At 38.4% G+C, this 21,911-nt stretch overlaps 1 protein-coding gene across 1 annotated transcript in view; it reads right to left on the bottom strand.

The window, feature by feature from the left end:
- Positions 1–21,911, bottom strand: part of LOC123558659 (uncharacterized) — a 119,339-nt gene that overhangs the window by 22,176 nt on the left and 75,252 nt on the right. The window contains exons 69-78 of the mRNA XM_053544773.1: positions 21,717–21,869; positions 18,566–20,871; positions 16,695–18,467; positions 13,453–13,637; positions 11,138–13,095; positions 10,425–10,561; positions 9,745–9,925; positions 8,941–9,218; positions 1,591–3,166; positions 547–858 (exon numbers count right to left, since the gene is read on the bottom strand). Of these exons, the coding sequence (XP_053400748.1) occupies positions 547–858; positions 1,591–3,166; positions 8,941–9,218; positions 9,745–9,925; positions 10,425–10,561; positions 11,138–13,095; positions 13,453–13,637; positions 16,695–18,467; positions 18,566–20,871; positions 21,717–21,869 (8,859 nt within the window). The remainder of the gene's footprint in view (positions 1–546; positions 859–1,590; positions 3,167–8,940; positions 9,219–9,744; positions 9,926–10,424; positions 10,562–11,137; positions 13,096–13,452; positions 13,638–16,694; positions 18,468–18,565; positions 20,872–21,716; positions 21,870–21,911) is intronic.

The following is a 21,911-nucleotide window of genomic DNA, read 5'->3' on the forward strand; positions in this document are numbered from 1 at the left end:
TTTAAATTAATATTTTTTCTGTGTGAAAATAACTGACAACTACCGTTAGTGGAACTGTGGAAAACTAATGACTTCAGAAATTCATTTGTCTAATCATTACAGATGGGCAACCATTAGCTCTCCAAATAGAAGTAGCTTGGCTATATTATACTAGATTTATTAAGCATCTTTTTTCCTGATAAAAAATTCAAAGAGGCTTTGCATATACAAGCAGTTAGTCAAGGTGCAAAATTCATCCTCTACCAGAACAGAAACAGAGTGATCTGATTAGAGGAACAGAGCTAGAGAAAGCCCCCAGGACAGACAGAAAGAAATATTTTAGATATAGGCATGTCTGGCTTTCTTAGCCTAGCACTCTGCAAAAAGACAGCTTGATTCTTTAACATGTCTAGTGTATAGCATCAATATACACAAAGCCCTCTTCCCTGGGAAGAACAGTACTGGCCTCTGAATTGGGTGGGAAGACACTAAAGAGCATCTCAGAAATTTGGAGCGCCTGCACCAGCTCTGCTATAATCAAAGCAACACTCAATAGCCAATAGTTACCTGGAATTTCACAGTAAGTACCGTCCCATCCACTTAGCGGGTCACAGTAACATTCTCCTGAACCATTGGAATTGCACACACCATTACCAGAACATTCTATATCACACCCTTTTCCATGGTAACATGTCTGAGAACAGTTACACACTGTGTTGTCAGCTATAGGTGTGCCATGCAAACATCTATCTCCACAGCCTGTTCCCATCCACCCTAAATCACAGTTGGTGCAGATAGGCGGGTTGTAGAGCTTATTACAGAATCCTCGCCCATGACAGTTTGGTTCTCCAGGGCAGTCAGGGTCTCCACAATCAGCTCCTGATTTCAAATAAAACAGAACATTCAATGATTCATGCACTAAAATACCTAAAACAATCACAACTGTACCATTCTTTCTATTAAATTCTCCAAATTATGTATACAGATATTGTCAGATAAGCAATAGCTTTTTTAAGTTTATATGGCGGTTTCTAAGTTTAAATTTTGGCATACTTTAATTTTCATGGCTATTTCTACAGGTTATGTAATAATGTATAAGATAATTGTACTTTATCAGGTAAACATGAGATTTGCAAGAATATTTAAATATAATCCTTACTACTGTAAACGCACATATATTCGCAGGTCAAAATTTAATGAAATTGAAATTTTGAGTAAGTTCGCAAGGTTTAATATTCGCGAAATTGAAAAAAATGGTATCCTGCTTGAATTAGAATTATACTGATGGTGAATACTTACACGAGGATTAATTTTCGCGAGATATAGGGCCTCGCAAATATTGTGAAAATTAAACCCTCGCCAAAATTTCTGCCTTTACAGTATTCAGTTCGTAATCAAATCGCTACAACTGAAATAAGGCAGAAACAAAATTAATGCCCGTCAGATGTTTTTCAAATTGTTGCAACAAGATAGCTGTAGCTTTAATCTATGTAATTGCATAATGCTTTCACATTTTTTACACCTGGGAAAGAATTATGAAGATAACACATTTAATTCTTTTAAGTAATGGTATTACAGAATGAACAGTTTTTAACTGAACCAACGTCTCACCTTTCCATCCGATTTCACAGAAGCATTCACCAGTTCCTGAGTTACAAATACCGTGTCCATTGCAGTTTAGGTCCTCCCCTGGACAACCCTTGATAGTACATTTCTTTCCTCCCCAGTTGGCATCACATTCACATTTGTTCAAGGTAGTGTTACATGTTCCATGGTTATTACATTCTGATTCACAGAGGACTCCGAGATGGCAGTCGTCACAAGCACACTGTTCTGCAACACAGGAACCGGAACCGCTACATTCAATAGAGCAGTCTGGACCTGAGAAACAAGGGTGACATATACAAGTTCCGCAAGGTGAACATTCTCCATGTCCATTACAGTCTGTGTCTCGGTGACATTGACTCTCACACCTTGTTCCCACATAGCCAGTGGTACAGTTACATTGTCCCTGATCATTACAGACACCGTGACCTCCGCACGTAGTGGCACTGTGGCATGTGAACTGGCAGTCATGGCCAGAATATCCATCGTAACATTTACAGGCTACTCCAGTCCATGTTCCATGTCCACTACATGCTTTTCCATGGTAACGATTTGTTGATCCACTTGCACCATTATCTGAAGCCCCAGAACCACCAGACACTGATCTTTGATGAAGAAGGACTTTGCTGGTGTATTCAGAACCCCATGTTCTCACTCTTCCCCCACCTCCACCACCTCCTCTATGAGTCCAACCACCCCCACTGCTGCAAACATCACTTCCACCTTTGCCACCATCTGCATGCACTGATCCCCAACCAGCCACAACATCTCCATCAAGCCAAACTGATCCCCCTGCACCTCCGCCTGCACCACCTGAACCGTCCCCTCCATTCACAGTTATTGTACCTTCAATCACACTAAATGTATGCACCAGTCTCACAGCAGAACCTCCAGCCCCTCCTGATCTATGTGTGCAAGAACCTCCACCACTTCCAGTCAGAGATGGTAAAACACTGCTGTCATATGCACTTCCTCCACCGCAACTTTTTTCTCCGCACTGACTGTAACAACTTCCACCGCCTCCACCATGTCCTCCCCCTGAGCCACAGCCATCAGTGCATCCTGCACCTGGACCAGTTTTTGCTGTGTAACCTCTGGTGTTTCCATCTATTTTTGACTGCTTTGCAAATTCAAAGACGCGACCCATCACATTAGCAGATTTGTCAATATATCCATAAGCAGTACCCTCCATACGGAACACATCTGTGAAGACAGCAATACTTTTATTTACATTGTATCTATTGTTGGAATCAATAATACTGAAATAACCACCATACAGAGCTGTAAATGTTAGGAAGTGATGGTTTCCAGTATGGGAGGTTGCCGCAGAACAACTGGACTGTCCATTTGCAAGAAATTTTGTATGACCTCTGGAGTACCAATGTCCAGCTCCAACAATATTTCCTTCATTTGTAACATAGTGTTCAGCATAGGTTGTTGTCGGAAAGTTCACTGTGCCATATATATGCAGCGAGGACTGCAAGTGGGTACGCATGTAATCTTGAGCAACATCCATGGTAACACCTGCATTGATCCGGATTTCTCCTGTTCCATCTCCACCAATATGTTCCACCACTACGTCCTAGAAATTTATTGATCACATCATTAAGAAATATACCATAAAATACCAGAGACCAGAAATGCAATAAGTTTAACTGATTTTAGTTTTATTAATTCTATCACATAGATCAACTCTGTTCTCAACTGAAGATGCATCTTGTGATTAAAGTTTATAAGAAGTTACTAGAACTATCTAGGCTTCCTACGGATTAAAATTTATTTCAGCTAGAAAGTGAAAAAATCTTCAAGACATGAAAAATGATCTCATTTTTTTATTATTTTTAAGTGTGACCTTGACCTTATAATGTAGGGGCATTGGTCTTAAACAGGACATGTCATCTTGTTATAATGGCAAATGTAAATTGTGCCAAAGTTATTTGGATATCCATGCATGCACAAAGTTATAGAGCAGATAAGAAAACTGACCTTAAGTCTATTAACTATAAGTGTGATCTTGACCTTTGACCTAGGTGTCTGGATGTTGCATGTGACAAATTGTCTTATTATGGGTGGTTATTTATGCAAATGTATTTCATACATCACAAAGTTATTGGCTTGATGTGATTTTTTGTGCACAAACTTAGTCACAGACCAGCACACAAACAGACAGAGGTTACACCATATGCCCATCCAACCGCAATATTTTTAATGGCAGGGGCATAAAAAAGACACACTTTGTTTTTACTGCCAACTTTAGAATAGTGCGCTGATTCAGTATTTGCACCATACACATGGAGTGACTGACTGATATCGATTTTCTTATCGTGAGTGGCTAATCTTGTAACAGTCATTTACATAAACCCCGCCCAAGACGCGAGACAAGTTATGTACATTTAAAATTATGTGGGTTTTTCCGTTAATTGTCTAAACAACACATAAACTGAAGTCAGTCATGCAATGTGTTTACGGTTTTTAAAAACTGATGATGTCGCAGTTTTAAGCCGTGTCTCAGAATCAGTTTCAAGTCAAACATTTTTTACAGAATAGACATCAACCACCCGCCCCGTTTACATTATGTGCGTAAAACTGTCCCATTTGATAGCTGTTTATTAACGTCGCATAATCTCATTTTATTTCACGTATGATATTTTTTTCTGAAATTGATTCCTTGTGTGACAAATTGATAAAATCAAAAATACCCGTTGTTGATGAAGCAAAATTTCTTGGTGTTATCTTTGATAAAAAGCTTTCGTTTGTACCGCATGTAAAATACTTGAAAGCCAAATGTCTGAAGTCATTAAATCTTTTAAAGGTAATTTCAAATTCTGATTGGGGAGCCGATCGCACGGTTTTATTAAGACTTTATAGGGCTTTAATTAGATCTAAGCTAGATTACGGTTGTATTGTTTATGGTTTCGCAAGAAAATCTTATTTATAAATGTTAGATACCATATATAATCAAGGTCTTCGTATTGCTCTTGGTGCATTCCGAACATCGCCAGTTGAAAGTTTATATGCTGAAGCAAACGAACCATCTCTTTACACACGCCGAGAAAAACTTTCACTGCACTATGCTTTAAGAGTGGCTGCTAACAAATCCAATCCTGCTCATGAAATTATTTTTAAACCAAAGTACTCCGATTCATATGAGGAAAAAACCAAAACAAATCAAACCGTTTGGATTTCGCATAAAATCTTCTATGAATGAAACTGACTTTGAATTCGATGGTATTAAAGAAAATTCAATTCCAGATACACCACCATGGACCCTTCATACCCCTACAGTTTTTTTCGATTTGAAAACTGCCTTTAGAAAGTCTGAAACAAACCCGGTAATATTCAAGTCCAAATATCATGAAATCAAATCAACTTACAAGGACTATTTTGCAATTTACACAGACGGTTCAAAAGATGAATCAAAGGTTGGCTGTGCTGCTGTCAGCCTCCTTCATCAATCAAAGTTACGTTTGCCAAATAATGCAACAATACTTTCAGCCGAGGCCAAAGCTATTGATTTAGCCCTAAATTTTATATCAAGAAATAGTGCAGACAAATTTATTATCTTTTCCGACTCGTTTTCTGTTTTACTGTCAATTCATAACCGAAATATGGAAAATCCATTCATTCAAAATATTCTTCTCAGGTTTCATGAACTATCTTTAAAAAAGTTTATCATATTTTGTTGGATTCCTAGTCATGTTGGTGAGCAAAGAAATCCCTTTTATTATCACAATCTAATTTGAAATTACCATATACCGATTTTAGGCCCAATATAAACAAATACATTTTATCTAAATGGCAATCGTCATAGAACCGTGCTTCATTCAATAAACTTCATGATATCAAACCTACTCTAGGGGAATGGCACCAAGGGAACAGATAAGTTCGCAAGGAGGAAGTTGTTCTTTCTCGCTGTCGAATAGGTCATACCCGTTTGACTCACTCTTACCTTTTGAATAAAGAAGATCAACCCGCATGTGTACAATGTCAAACACCGCTAACTATTTAACACAATTTAATCGACTGTGTGGACTTTGCTACACAACGCAGTACATATTATGACGTTCAATCTTTGAGAGAATTATTTGACAACGTTTCAGTCGGAAATATTTTATCGTTTTTAAAGCAGATAGGAATATATCAAAAGATCTAACACTTCTTATTTTTATTTACATCTTGCAATATTATTATGTTTGCAGCTGATATTTTAACACACACATACATACATTTTTACATTACTGTTTTTAGATATGCTTTACATTTTTACATGGATGCTTTTAGATATGTTTTACATTATTCATAGTGTTCTTTACATTTTTGCATGGATGTTTTTAGGTATGCTTTACATTTTTACAACAATGTTTAGGCTTTACAGTTGGCGTTTGCAATATGACTTCTTCTCGGCGATATATGACCATTTTGTGTCGATTCGCCGTAAAACCCAACTCACTCACTCACTCACTACAAAATACAAATTTAGTCAGCGGGTGCATATAAGTTTAAAATCAAAAGATGTGTTTATACATGTAAAATTACACACGTCCTATCACATGTATCACATGTGAAATTTTTGTCGCTAGGTCTGGGAATTTTCATGTTGAAAATACAATATTTGATTTAAACATAAATACACGGTTTATATACGTAATTCAAGTTGTAAAGGTAATAAAGTATGTGTTTGAGAATCTAGTAAACATGCGATTAAATCAGCTGGAGTCATTTCTTTTCGTACATTGAACATGTATTTACACCTAATCATCGATTCGAATTTCGGTCCTGTAGCCGTTGTACATGAAATCAAACGCCTTGAGTGCTAGACTCGTCGAGTGGTTAAGGTCGCCAGCTTCAAATCACACTCCCCTTTATTGAAATGGGCTTGAGTCTCACTCGTGGCGTTGAATTCTTCATGTGAGAAAGCCATCCAGCTGGCTTACGTACGGAAAGTCGGTGGTTCTACCCGTGTGTCCGCTCGTGACGAAATAATGCATGGTGGGGCACCTTGGGTCTTCCTCCACTATCAAAGCTCGAAAGTCGCCATAATTGTGACCTATAAATGTGTCGATGCAACGTTAAACCCAAATAAAAATAAGTGCTGAACTCCTTCATTTAACTTTATATAACAGAGAATTAAAACTTGATTCGAGATTCATGACTAAGTAAGTTTCCTAACCAAGAAACTTGCTCACGACGGATTTTTTTGTTGGGTTTAACGTCCATTTTCAACAGTTCTTCCTGTCTGTCGGGTGGGCAGTTTACCTAACCATCGCTCCTGGGAAGAACCAGTACAACCCCCGTCCTCCGTATGAATCTGCCAAGCGTTCTTACATAGAGATATGGCCGGTAGCAAGGCTCGAACCCATCCCGCACAGGTTACAGTGATTTCAAGTCAGCGACTTACCACTCGACTACAAGGGCGATCACACGATGGATGGTTACTACAATTCGGAATCTAGAAACCACATGGGTGCGTTGTTGCAGTAATGCCAGACTAAAGTCGACATAGAACTCCCAAATTGATTTTTGTCGACGGGTTCGACTAACAGCTTATTTTTATCTACTTTTTTTCGTTTGACTAAAGTTTTCATGACATCTCATACCAGATGTATTCAGTATGCAGTAATTATTTGACGGATTTCTATGAAATAATGTATATCTTTTCATATGGAATCTTTTCTTGTCGATGTTAATTCTTTGGTTTGGAATTCTACAGTTTGAGAGAAAATATCGGTAGAAATGGAAGACTGGAAGTAGTAATCAGACTCAGATGGACATATAGTTATAACGATCGCATCACTTTGTGTTTTTACCGACAATTGTTACATAAATTCATACCGTGTAGGAAAAAAAATGGCTTATGCGTATATGTTTAATGAAAATTGGCTGCGTGTTTATCTGCACCATTTAGCAACTTTTGAAGCAGTCTAAAATAAAAGTGCTTAGACTGCACGCGATTTACCCGGCCGCACTCAGCGTGCGTTGTGGTCCGATACACATGTGTAGAAGAAATGACTTACTGAACAAGACTTAGTGCTATTGTATTGTAGTAACCTGAAAGCATATTCAGTAAAAATAGCAATGCATCGAGTGGTGCCTGTGCAATAAACTTTTTATTACAAAATCGCGTGCATGGTCATAGATTTCCATTCTCTGTGTAACAAGAGCCAAATGTTCTATTATTTGCAACAAGCTGCGACAGAACTATGTGCCTTTTAAAGTCCACCTGATTTGAAGCGATCCTAGGAAATACTGAGAAACTTTTTTCATATGGGCAATATCCCCACTCGCGTCAAACACTCGAAAGACCAAAATAATTGAACAATTTCCGATGAAATTTTCATCGCTGCCGACGCTTTACATGCTATAAATTTAAATGCCGATTATTTCACGAACTGGCCATAAATTTAAATAAAACTTACATGCATAGAAAGGTGATTCAATTTCTGACTGATTTATGTAAAAATATTAAAGAATAACCAACATTACGAATTTTCTAGTGATTTAAACCTATGTATCATTGTATGTTGACAGCTAATATGCACAAACGATAAAACCAATAACTTTACATGACTATGTACTGTGATTTATCATCAATTATTTTGGTCTTCAAAGTTTGACGCATAGATTCCTGTCACAATCTGAACGTCGAACTATTTTTACTAATACTAGGTATTACCAGACGTTCACGAGTCTAGGGACAACTTCCAGTTATATTTCGACAAGATACTGCATGTAGTTTTGAATAAATATATGGATGAATATAATCTATAACAGAGCAAACTTACAGTTCAATGTGTAAAGACAACATCGAGTATGCGATATTTTCCATGACCGACATCCGTGGACATTTTACGAAGAATGGATTTAAATTAAATACATGAAACCTTCGAGACAAAACCTGCGGTAGCAGTTTAATTTTATTTCGTTGAGAGTTGCTATATAAAACATGTATACACATCAATGTTCAAATCTGTAATCTACATAGATTTAAGTGTATATGCACATGAATGCATTTATTATGCTGAGTCAGAGCTATCTTGAAATAAATACCTGTGATATTTTGCTTTTGAAACTAACCCGTAACGATCAATTGAAAAATAATTTTGGGCGGAGTTAACTACAAGCGTGATCAAATTAACCTCTCACCGATAACTAGAGTGACACCTACGTCATTTACTACCAGCGTTTGATGTAAACGCCCATTCGGCGAGCTTTTCTGAAATTGGCAGTATTTCAAAGTAAGTATATGGATAAAAGCTTTTACAATATGACTTGTCTTTGGTATAAATGATCCATCCTGAAAACAATCAAGTTTCCTCATAGTGTGCAAGAGAAGGATTCAATTTCTTAAATAAATACCTTTGTAGGGTACACACAAGCACGTCTCATTGGGTGGAAGTTATTAACATCTGTTTCATCAATGTAAACAGGATAACTGCCACAATTCAAAGATCTGCTAGCATGATCTACCCACAGATGTGTTGTTATGTCTGAACCTGCAGTGGATTTCACCCATACCGTTCCTGGTGAGCCATGATGGGTTGAACTACTACCACCAAGTGCAGTAAATGTTCCGCGGAATCTCAGAGACTCCAAGAGATAAGCACAGATTCTTCCTCCTGAACCACCACCATTGCCTGTAAAAAATGAAAGGAAATATCTGACTAAATGTCCTGAAAAACTATGATATTCATAGTTAATGTTATAAAGTGCAGTGAATGTTCCACATAATATCTCAAACTTGCAAACATAGCCTTGGCCATCATCATTACCTGCAACTAAAGAATTCTTGGAATATATATTTAACTAATAATGTTTAGCAACAATCCTGTAAAAAATGAAATATGTTTTGTTGAGATAATGTCAGCATATATATAAAAACACAGTTAAGTGTTGAGTTTATCACATCAACTATGGGAGGATTTTACAATACATTTTGTACTTCTTTGAAAGACTATCTGCTTTGAGTACAGACCATACCATAGTTGGTGTGAAATATTTGTATCATTTCTAAAAATTGTCTGATTTGGGCAAACACCATGTTGATTTGTTGAAATATTTGTATTAAATCACAACTGAGCAAAGACTTTGTATGTATTAACTGTGTCTACAAAAACAGGTATGCAATTTTGAAAAAACGAAAAAACATGAAAAATAACCCACCAACAACTATATTATTGTATGTTCCTGTTGATGCCGAGCCACCAATACTAGTGAAGCTACCACGTCCTACAAGCGAACTTGCCGTTATCTTGATGGTACCACCACTACCACCTCCAGCTCTATAGTTACCACTCCTGCCTGGGTCTCCATTTACAGATATGCTACCATACACAGTCAGTCTCTAAAACAAATGAACAACATCATTTTAATCAAGAAATTATTCATTGTTTCAAATGAACCTAGTCTTCTATTTTTGTCGCATTCTATGCTCAGACTGCTTCCAAAGGTTTGGTGATTGGTTACCTTCACAACAAGTCATGAAGTGCTGTGTGGCAGATGTAAAAAGTTCCAAGTGTTTTTAAATGGTTGTAAGGCAGCTGTTAAAAGGTCCCAATATACTTGGACTCAGTTTTGTTATTATTTCTGGTCCTTTGGGATCCTATTATTGTTTTTTTTTACTTTTATTTACCTTAAACAAACAGACTGAATCAAATTGAGTCTGCTATTATTTTGCTTTATTTCATTCTATGTTTCCAAAGATTTAATTTACCTGAATTTCAATCTCAATGAAATTGTGAAACACCTAATTATACTAATCAATGGAAAAAGATAAAAACAAATTGTAATGCACTACAGGTCCAGCACTTAACTCACCATAATACAGAAGTTCAAATACTTACAGTTCCAGCAGCTATCTCTATGTAGTTTCCTCCAGCTCCACCATGTTCCCCACCACCACCACTTCCATAGAGAAATCCTTCACAGTTTGTTGTTCCATGGTATGAGCCGCCTGCAGCTCCATGTTTACTGCTGCCACCTGAAATATCAATATTTATGTTTGTTTCTGGTTAAGTGCAGTTTTTCAATAGTGGTTGAGTTTTGTAACAGCAGGCACTTATCCTAACTAGTGTTCCTGGATTCTGTTCCAGTACAAACCTGTTCTCCACAAACAACTGTCAACTTCCGCACATAAATCATAGGTGGAGGATGAATGATAACAGATAAAATGTCTATCATCAATTTGTCATGGAGAACATACGCATTGTTCTGGGATCGAACTCATGACCCTGCAATCCATAGATTTACGCTCTTCCAACTGAGCTAAGCTGGCAGGTTAAAGTTTTATTGTTACATATTTATCAAACTTTGTAGAACATTTAGCTGTTATTCACAAACTACTTATTCTACATCTATCCGTAAGAGGGATTTTAGTTTTTATAATACCAGTGTATTACTTCCAAATTTGTTGTTGCTTAGGTTTACATTGTTAATTTAATCATGATGTATCTTCAAGGGACACTTAAAGCTACAAGCTTTTATGTTAAAACTTAATGGAACATCAATTTTGATCCTATAAAGAAGTAGCAAAATGCTAATAAATAGGAAACATTACCTTTGCTTGCAAGACCACCTCCACTAGCATCATGGGAACTTGCAATTCCTTTTCCAGGGCCTGCACCTTTTCCATAACCTTGACCTGAGCCATCAATCAGACCACCATATTCCACATCTAGATCTGCTGTTTCCATGGTAACCTGGTGAGTCTTGGCAGCTAATTTACCACCATTGCGTACAGTAAGCAATCCTGAGTAGATCTTTAAATGACGTGGGTTCATATCTGTAGTGAATATACCTTTATAGTTTATGGATATTGTAGATATGTCAAAGACACCTGGATTTGGAGTCTGCATTGTTCCCATTGTAATATCTGTTACAGCCAAAGTACCAGCATCATTGTCTATAAGAAATTCAGCATTCCTTTCAATAATCAGTTCTTCCACACCAATCATTAAACCTTCAAGAATGGTCTTCTCTGTTAGCATGACAACTGTAGAAGGTAGGATAATTTCACCATTGGGGTCAACATGGAAACCACAAGGAGCATCTAGGTAGGTGTGTGTGGATTCTACAAAGTGAATCTTTACTTGTTGATTATTTTGCACTCTCACCATACCCTGTTTGTTACCAGTCAATTCATGAATGATGACCTGTACAACATGTACTGTACGGGGATGGTAAAAATGAACGTAACTGTATCCTTCAACTTGAACCTCTTCAAACTCATAGTAGAAACTATCTGACTCCATTATAACTGCTGGATTAGTTGTTCTCAGGTTAAAGTTTTCAACTGTAAGTTTTCTATGTTCAGGTTCTATCATGGTTCTGTTTAGTCTTGGGTTGTATTTGAGTTCTCTGTATTGTGGACCCCTGTTGGATTCAAATTTGTATATAGTGCCTGGCCCTCCAGCATTCTGGGCATTGTTGTTGCCACTTCTTCCTCCATGTGACAAATATTTACCAGCATAAAGGTTGAAATTTTCTATATGAGCAGCCAATCGTCCTCCACTTCCACCATAACCAGTTCCACTGCCGTCGCCCCCGGAAACATCTAGAGTTCCATAACCAGACATGTTGTAAGCCTTTATGAATATAGTTCCACCACTACCTCCACCTCCATTGCCTGTGGCATCTTTTCCATATGCATCAACAATTCCATCAATGTGAATAGATTTTCCAATGGTGAAGTTCACAAAGCCACCACCGGCTCCGCCAGTGGCTCCAGCACCACCACTTCCAAGATGGAAAGGATCAAACACAGAACCATAAGCCTTAGAGTCATCTGCACCACCTCCTACACCACCATAACTTGCTCCCATGTTGCCAGTCCCAGTGCCCGGTCCAATCTGAGCCTTGTAGCCGCGACCCTCGAGGCTGAACTTACTGTTTGACTCCATATCTAAATCTCCGGCTTGAATATAACCATGGTTCATCAATATTAATCCACCATATTTAAGTTCCAGGAAAGCAGCACCTATTGTGAAGTCATTTGTTATTTTTCTGAATTCTAATATTCCATCCATTCTAACATTTATTGTTGGCAATTCAAAGTTACCTTCAGCAGAAACATCAATATAGTTTTCCTCTTGAAGCTGTGCAGTCTGGGCAGTACTAGATACACTCAGGGTACATCCATCTTCAATATACAGATGGTGTACACCTGTAATCAGACCATCTAAAGTAGTGTTTATACCTTGCATGTGTACCTCTGTTGGAAAGATAACTTCTCCTTCATAGTCGATAATGTAACTTACAGGAGCTTCAGTGACATTTGATACTGATTCCACATATTCTACAGACATGTTTTGATTTGATCTGATATGAACTTGTCCTGTTCGATCTCCAATAAATCTGTGTACAATGACTTTTACTTTAGAATCATAAGGGTGATAAAATAGAACCCTGGTGTACCCATCAACTTGAAGTTCATCTAATTCATAGAATGTTGTACCATTCTCCATTACCATGGTAGCCACTGGTGATTTAATGCCTTTATTGTCCATGTGCAAATATCTAAAACAGAAGAGTGAAATTATAATGACTTATCATATCCATCCATCTAATATCCTCTCTCAAGTGTGATAGACATGGAGTGCATGTCAACTTGTCAGTTAAGGTGAAAAAGTTCTGAAAGACCGCTGGGTCCAACATCTCATGCAAGATCCCTTGTATATTTATTTCCTTTTAAGGATCATCATAATGACCTCATACCAGCCTGTATACATACCTAAAAGCTTACAGTTCAGTTTCACAGATCACTCTTATAATATTTAATGAGTAAATATTGAAATAACGATCCATTTAATATAAAGGCATGTGATGATAACTTTTTTAAAGTCCAACCCGAAACAAAATGAAGTTCATACTAACCTGTGATCAACCTCAAAGTATGTGATATTTGATCCTTTCATGTATTTCAGGATTCTGTACTCAAGAGGTCTCCGGTTGTTCTTTACATAGGTTGTTCCTGCAGCAGCTGCATGACTGTATCGGGTACCACTGGTGCCACTCATACCACCTTGGTTCAAAAAGGAGCCACCGTACCAATATCTCCACTAAAAATTAAATTTTATACCCTTCACTTGCTTTATTACTATAATTTAAAGGTACAATCAGTGACACTTATATTAACATGAAGATATAGAAATACCCCAAAATTTAAAGAACTTGACTGTTGTAGCCCAAAGGAGTGGAACAAGAAAAAGAAAACTTCAAAAAAAAAAGCTAAGTCCACAAAAAAAAAATATTCAAAGTCCACAAAAAATCCTTATCAGGTACAGGTATGTAACAAGAGGGTGATGACCCTGGATCGCTCACCTGAGTAATATGAGCTATATGTTTTAAATGTCAAACTGATGATTTTTAGAATTTTTTTGGAAGATTTTCCGATGTACAATCAAGATACCCCTGGGGCGGGGCCAGTTTTACCCCGGGGGTCATGATTTGAAACAAAGTTTGTAGAAGTCTACTAGGCAATGTTACATATCAAAAATCTAAGAACTATAGGCCTTCTGGTTTATTTTCAGCAAATTTATGAAGATTTCCCTATGTACAATCAAGTAACCCCTGGGCCTGGGTCAGTTTGACCCTGGGGGTCAAGATTTTAACAAATTTTGTAGAGGTCCACTAGGCAATGTTACATGTCAAATATCTAAGCTCTAGACCTTCTGCTTTATTTTTACAAAATTTTGAAGATTTTTCTTATCTATGTACAATCATTATAAATTAACCATATGGAGCAGGGTAAATTTGACCCTGGGGGGTCATGATTTGAACAAATTTTGAAGAGGTCTACTAGGCAATGCTACAAGTCAAATATCTAAGCTCTAGGCCTTCTGGTTGTTTTTAGAAAATTTTTGAAGATTTTCCTTTGTAAAATCAAGTGACCCCTGGAGCGGGGTAAATTTAGCCCCGGGGGTCATGATTTAAACAAATTATGTAGAGGTCCACTAGGCAATGCTACATGTCAAATATCTTTGCTCTATCCCTTCTGATTTATTTTTAGTTATTTTTTGAAGATTTTCCTATGTAAAATCAAGTGACCCCTGGGGTGGGGCCAATTTTGACCCCGGGGTTCATGATTTGAACAAAGGTTGTAGAAGTCTACTAGGCAATGTTACATGTCAAATATCTAAGACCTAGGCCTTCTGGTTTATTTTTAGCAAATATGTGAAAATTTCCCTACGTACAATAAAGTAACCTTTGGGCCTGGGTCAATTTGATCCTGGGGGTCAAGATTTGAACAAATTTTGTAGAGGTCCACTAGGCAATGCTACATGTCAAATATCTAAGCTCTAGTTCTGGTTTATTTTTATAAAATTTTGAAGATTTTTCTATGTACAATCAAGTAACTCCATGGAGCGGGGTCAATTTGATCCCGGGGATCAAAATTGATTTGAATAAATTTTGCAGAAGTCTATTAGGCAATACTACATGTCAAATATCTAAGATCTAGGCCTTCTGGTTTATTTTAGAGAATTTTTGAAGATTTTCCTATGTAAAATCAAGTGACCCCTGGGGCGGGGTCAATTTTGATCCCGGGGTCATGATTTGAAAAAAATTTGTAGAGGTCCACTAGGCAATGCTACATGTCAAATATCTAAGCTCTAGGCCTTCTGGTTCATTTTTTAAATTCTTTTGAAGATTTTCCTATAGAAATCTATGTAAAATCAAGTGACCCCTGGAGCGGGGTCAATTTTGACCCCGGAATCATGATTTGAACAACTTTAGTAGAGGTCTACTAGGCAATGCTACACGTCAAATATCTGAGCTCTAGGGCTTCTGGTTTTTGAGAAGAAGATTTTTGAAGATTTTCCTATGTAAAATCAAGTGAGCCAATGGGGCTGGGTCAATTTTGACCCCGAGGTCATGATTTGAATAAAACTGGTAGATATCCACTAGGCAATGCTTTAAACCAAATATCTAAGCTCTAGGTCTTCTGTTTTTTTTAGAAGAAGATTTTTAAAGTTTTTCCTCTCGGTTGCCATGGCAACCAGAGTTGTGCATTGAATTCAATTCTTTGAACATTTCTGTAGAGCTTTACCCAAGGAACATTCCTGTGAAGTTTGAATGAAATTGGCCTAGTGGTTTATGAGGAGATGTCGTTAAAGTAAAAGTTTACGGACGGACAATGGACGCCGAACGGTGACTGATCAGAATACACCTGAAATTTAGAGGTACCATCCATGTTGTACCACAGAAAAGTGGTCTCGGCTTTTCTCTACGGCCAATAGTAAAAAAGTTTCAAAATAAGCTATTTATAGTAACATAAAAGTGAAGTAATTTAAAAAGAATTATTGTAAGTGACCAAAAAAGAGATCTGCCAAATAAAAACAAGAGCACTGCAATGCAGAGCAATATACACAAAGCAAAGTCATATATGACTTTTGACCCTTAAGTGTGACCTTGACTTTGAAGCAAGTCATCCGGAACATGCGCTCTGCACATCGTCTCAGTGTGGTGAACATTTCTGCCAAGTGTCTTTGAAATCCTTCCAGCAGTTCAAGAGATACAGAGCAGACACGAAACAAACTGATATGACATTTGACCCCTAAGTGTGACCTTGACTTTGAAGAAAGGCGTCGGGAACATGCACTCTGCACGTTGTCTTGGTGTGGTGAACATTTGTGTCAAGTTTCTTTGAAATCCTTCAAGGGGTTCAGGAGTTACAGAGCAGACAAGAAACAAACTGATATGACTATTGAATCCTAAGTGTGACCTTGACCTTGAAGCGAGACGTCCAAAACATGCGCTCTGCACGTCATCTTGGTGTGGTGAACATTTGTGTCAAGTTTCCTTGAAATCCTTCAAGGGGTTCAAGAGTTACAGAGCGGACACGAAATTGCTAACGGACAGACGGACGGACAGATGGACACCAGCGTCATAACATAATATGTCCCTTTGGTTGTATAATAAAGCATGACATCACTAACTTTGACACACCCATGCAGGTTCATTATCACTAGTTTTACATAAAAGATTCCTCTCTTTAAACGTATGTATCAGCATTGTATTCATTAAACGGAAATTCATTATTTCAAGGCAATGTAATGAATGTATCACAGTTTAACAAGTAAAAATATTTCAAAAACATATAACATTAATAAAATTACCTCACAATGTATAGCTGCTCTGCCTCCAGCACCTCCGCCTCCAGTTCCTGTTCCGTTAGCACCTGCTGTGTCAATTATACCATGTCCGGTAAAGTTCATAGTCTCAATAAGCAGGGAACCACCACTACCTCCTCCAGTATTTACACCCTTTCCACTGGTTCCCTGTAATGCAAGTAGACCATGCAGCTCAAAGTAATGACTAGTGATCCAGTGAAGAACTCCTCCCCCATTTCCTCCCTCACCACCACCATTTCCACCACCACTACCTGGCTCCTCTGGAATCAGAATGCTACCATAGGGTTCTGGTGCAGCCGTAGGATCAGATCCACCACCGTAACCACCATGTGCACCCCCATATCCAACCCCAGACCTTGTATAACCAGCTCCTTCTCCTTGTTCTGAGGGGAATCCGTGTCCATTCAGATGAAATATGCCTTCACTCTCAATCCAGGAATATGTACTGTTGATTTTAGCTTTGTTCATATACAATTTACCTTGATATTTTATTTTAATTTCACTAGTCTCTACCAGTAACTCAAACTTAATATCCAGGAAGCCAGCATGTCCATTTCTCTTTACATGCAGTTGATCCCATGCAAAATGGCCATAACCTGTAGCATTGACATGTTCTCCATTTTCTAGTAGTGAAGTATTTCCCGTACTTTTAAATTCCACCCATGCAGAATCTTCAATATATAAATTATGGACTCCAGTAACACGACCAGCAATTGTACTATTAGTTCCATGAATGTGGACTTCTGATGGAAAGACAATTTCTGAACCATTATCAATTATATAACTGACAGGTGCTTCTGTAATGTTTGAGACAGATTCAACATATTCCACCCAAACTCTCTGATTTTCCCGGATATGTAATTGTCCAGTTTTATCTCCAATGAACTTATGAGCTACAAGTTCCACAAAGTCTGTTTCTGAGCAATTGTAAATAGTTCCACTTGGAACTTCATCTGAGCAGTAGGGTATCCATGTGTGTGTTGATCCAGTGAGTACTGGGATTGAACAATTATAAATCAATGTATAAGTAGAACCTGTTATTTCCATTTCATCAAATTCATAGCATTTCTTGGGAGGGTCTTGGATCAATGTTGGCGCAGGGCTGTATTTTAGACGATTATCAGAATGGATCATTTTGTGGTCTACATCTAGGAATGTGGTATTATGCTCTGGATCATACTTTTTGTGTCGGTATTCAAGTTCTCTCTTGTTTTCCTCTTTGTATGTTGTACCTGATGCACCAGCATGCATACCTTTATTAGCCCCTGTACCATCCCCACCGTAATTGAGATACTGACCTCCATAGGAGTATCTAAACATACACCTGATGGAAATCCTTCCTCCTGAACCTCCACCTCCTTTCCCCACACCATTTCCTCCATTTACTGCCATCACTCCATGTCCTGTCATATTGGTTGAATACATGAGAATGCTCCCGCCACTGCCACCACCTGCATTTCCACCAACTCCATTAGATCCAGCAACGGTCAAATATCCATTTATTTCTATCAGATCTCCAGCATCCCATTCTAAATATCCACCACCAGATCCACCAATGCCTTTACCATTACCCCCACCACTTCCTTTTTCTAGGGGTGTTTTGATAGAGTTGTAGGGATATCCTCCATAAGTGGACCAGGCCCCCCACCGAAACCTCCGTGACCAGCTCCTACACCTGTCCCATCTGGAAGTGTGAAACCAGCACCAGGACCTTTCTCTGGCCCATATCCAACACCAAACATGTTTAATTCTCCTTGGCTTTCAATATGCCCATATGCAGAAACAACTTTGACATAATTCATGTAAAGCAAAGCTTGATATTTCACATAAAACTCTGCTACTGTTATTACACATACTTGAGATATGTCTCTAAATCTTGCTACAGCACCAGCCATAACTCTCAGTATACCAAATGTGAAATTTCCAGGTGAGGTCTCCATGACATATTTTCTATTCTCTATACGTGCAGTCTGAGCAGTTGCCAGGAATAGGGTTGAACCTCCCCGAATCATCATGTCCTCAACACCTGTGATCTTACCAGCTAAAACAGTTCTGCTTCCCAGTAGGTTTGTTATGGATGGCATAAAAACTTCAGACCCATTGTCAATTCTAAAACTGCATGGAGCTATTGTTTCATTAGAGACTGATTCAACAATTTCTACATATAATCTTTGCCCTTCTCTCAATCTAACAACACCTGTTCTATCTCCGTGGAACTTATGAATCTTCACTTCAACTGCATAACGTTGTTTTTCATCTGTACCTGTAGGATACTCAATCAAAAGGTTAGAGTGACCTTCAAGCATAGCTTCATCAAATTCATATTCTCTGTCTGATTCTTCAAACAATACTGTGTAGAGCCATGGTTCTCCATGGTCAACATAGAGGTGACTGTCTAAATCATCATTGTTTATTTCTAGTCTTCTGTGTTGAGCTGTGACTATTTCCTCCCCTGTTTTTGTATCATATTTCACATCAAGGTATTGTGGACCTCTGGCATTTTCCTGGAGATATACAGTTCCAGCTGCTCCTGATGGTAAACTTCCGCTTCCAAGTCCACCTACCACATTCAACTTGCCAATGTATCGATTTGAGAAATTTATATGAACAGCAATCCTTCCACCTGATCCTCCACCTCCATTACCTCTTCCTGCTCCTCCGTGACAGTCAATGTGACCAAATCCTGTAAAATTCATTGTTTCTATAAATACACCACCTCCACTCCCTCCTCCTCCATTCCCACTTTGACCAGCCTCTCCTTCAAGTGTCACTTCTCCATCAATCCAAAGAGTTTCTCCAACTTCCCATCTGAGATAACCTCCACCTCTTCCACCAACTCCGTCACCATTACCTCCTCCACTACCAGGATGTGTTGGTCTGTAAACAGAATCATGGGGTTTCTTATTAATCTCTTCCGGAAACTCTGGTTTAGGGGCACCACCATGACCTCCATGAGCACCACCATGACCACTGTTACCACTGGTCCCCCCAGCGCCTGGTCCATTCTGTGCAGTGTGACCTTGGTAATCGATATTCAGCAAGCCAAGACTTTCAACTACCCCATTTGCTGAAAATATGGAGCCTTTATTCATCCACATGAGTCCTTCATATTTAATGCTGAGTTTGATAAGATCTAAAACAAGATTCAATCCTGGTTTCTCAGTAAATGTAACTTCTGACCCTCTTTGTATTGTAAGATGACTTAGGCTGATATTTCCTGGTTTTGTCTCATGGACGTATTTGCCAGCTTCAATGAGTGCAGTTCGAGACGTGGAAGTGAACATACAGTTTGCACCCTCAGCAACAGTCAGATTTTGTACCATTGTCATTAAGCCATTCATATCTGACCTTGTTCCAAGAATGATTGTTGTTGATGGTAGAATTATCTCCGCATCTTTTTCAATCTTGTAACTCACTGGAGCTACAGTGTAGCCGCTAGTAGATTCTTTATACTCAGAATAAACTTTCTGCTTTCCTGTTAGATGCATTAAACCAGTCCTATCACCATTAAACTTGTGAACAGTCAATTCTGAATCGTCACCTTCAATCCACAATACTGCATGGTTGATAGCATCTACTTCACTAAATTCAAATTTGTATGGCTTCTTTCCATCATCACTCATCACCATGGTTCCTAGAACTTTGTTTCTATTATTGTTATCTAACAGAAGGTAAGTGTAACCATCAACGTATGTTTCCACACCATCTACTATTATCACTTCTTTCTTGTCCAGGCCAATTTCATTTGAGTCTGTGGTATATACTGTTCCAGCAGCACCATGTCTTGTTTCATCAGTCTTTGCAACACTACTTCCAGCAAATCCACCAAAAGCCAGTAGGTCACCAGAGTATTCCTTGAACCACTGAACATGTACAGCTATTCTTCCACCTGCACCCCCATATCCAGTCCCGAACCCATTACCTCCAGTTACATCAACGAGTCCATGACCTGAGAAGTTCTGTGTGAGGACATACACGCTACCGCCACTTCCACCTCCGCTGTTTGATCCAGTTGCTGCCCCACCAAGATTTACAACATTGCCGTCAAGATGGAATCCTTTGGATACTTTAATATCAATTCGACTTCCACCCATACCTGGGTCAAATCCTCCACCTTTGCTGCCTGTGTGATGTGGTTTACTGTAAGAACCATATGGCTTTCCTACAAAGAACACACATGAACTTGTAAGATTGAAATCAACATTTCTCTATTTTGTCTTTGAAACTAAACAGACTTTTTGTTTTTGTTGCGTTTGAGTAACACTAACAAAATTAGGTCATACAGCTACTTGATCCAGATTTTGATGAAGACCTCAGATACCCCTCAGGGCATTGTTTAAGGCATGAAAGGACACCTGGGTAAACCAGCAACTTTCTGTAAGCCAGCTAAATGACTTCCTCACTTGAAGAATTCTACTCCCAAAGTAAGGTTTCATACCCACATCAGTGAGGGGCAAGTGATTTGAAGACTTTAAAAACATACTCACAAATTTGTGGTGAACAACAAAACTCAATAGGAAAGAAAAGCAATCTCTGTTGTGAATATACCTCTATAGTTTATGGATATTGCAGATATTTCAAAGACACCCTGAGTTCAATCAGATTAACAAATTAACAGATTATGAAACTTAATGTTTACATAAGTCTTGCTTCAATTGTGACATAGCTATTTGTTACCAAATACATGAAGAAACAGGATTGTCTGGAGTTAACAGAATATTTTAGCATTGTACTTGATGAATAGAGGACTATATCCCTGATTCTCTTAAAGCATGCTGCTCTGAATTGGGTTAGGAGCAAATTCTTGCTGCAAACTTTTTCTTCAAATATGGCTATAAATCAAGTACATTTAAACTAGTGAAGGGCAATCCTTCCTCTTCGGCATGCTTTTTCTCTCTCAATATTTTGATTGTTGTATTACCAATAATGTAGCAATGCTATTAACTGATATGGGAATACTGACTTTTATCTCTCTTTTCTAATTGTGTTCCTCTACCTGTAACTTACCAGAGTTGTAACTGTCATGATCTGCTCCACCACCGTAGCCACCATGTCCTCCACCTAGACCTACACTGCTCACTACTGTAGTCTGATCTGCTGCATACTTCACATTGATTTCACCTCCTTGGGCAGCACTTACATTCCCAGCTCCTCCACGGGCTGAAAATGCATTTTACATAAAACACCTGCTACATAGAAAAG

This window comes from Mercenaria mercenaria, chromosome 5, assembly GCF_021730395.1.
Source record: "Mercenaria mercenaria strain notata chromosome 5, MADL_Memer_1, whole genome shotgun sequence".
In the NCBI taxonomy this organism is placed as follows: domain Eukaryota; kingdom Metazoa; phylum Mollusca; class Bivalvia; order Venerida; family Veneridae; genus Mercenaria; species Mercenaria mercenaria.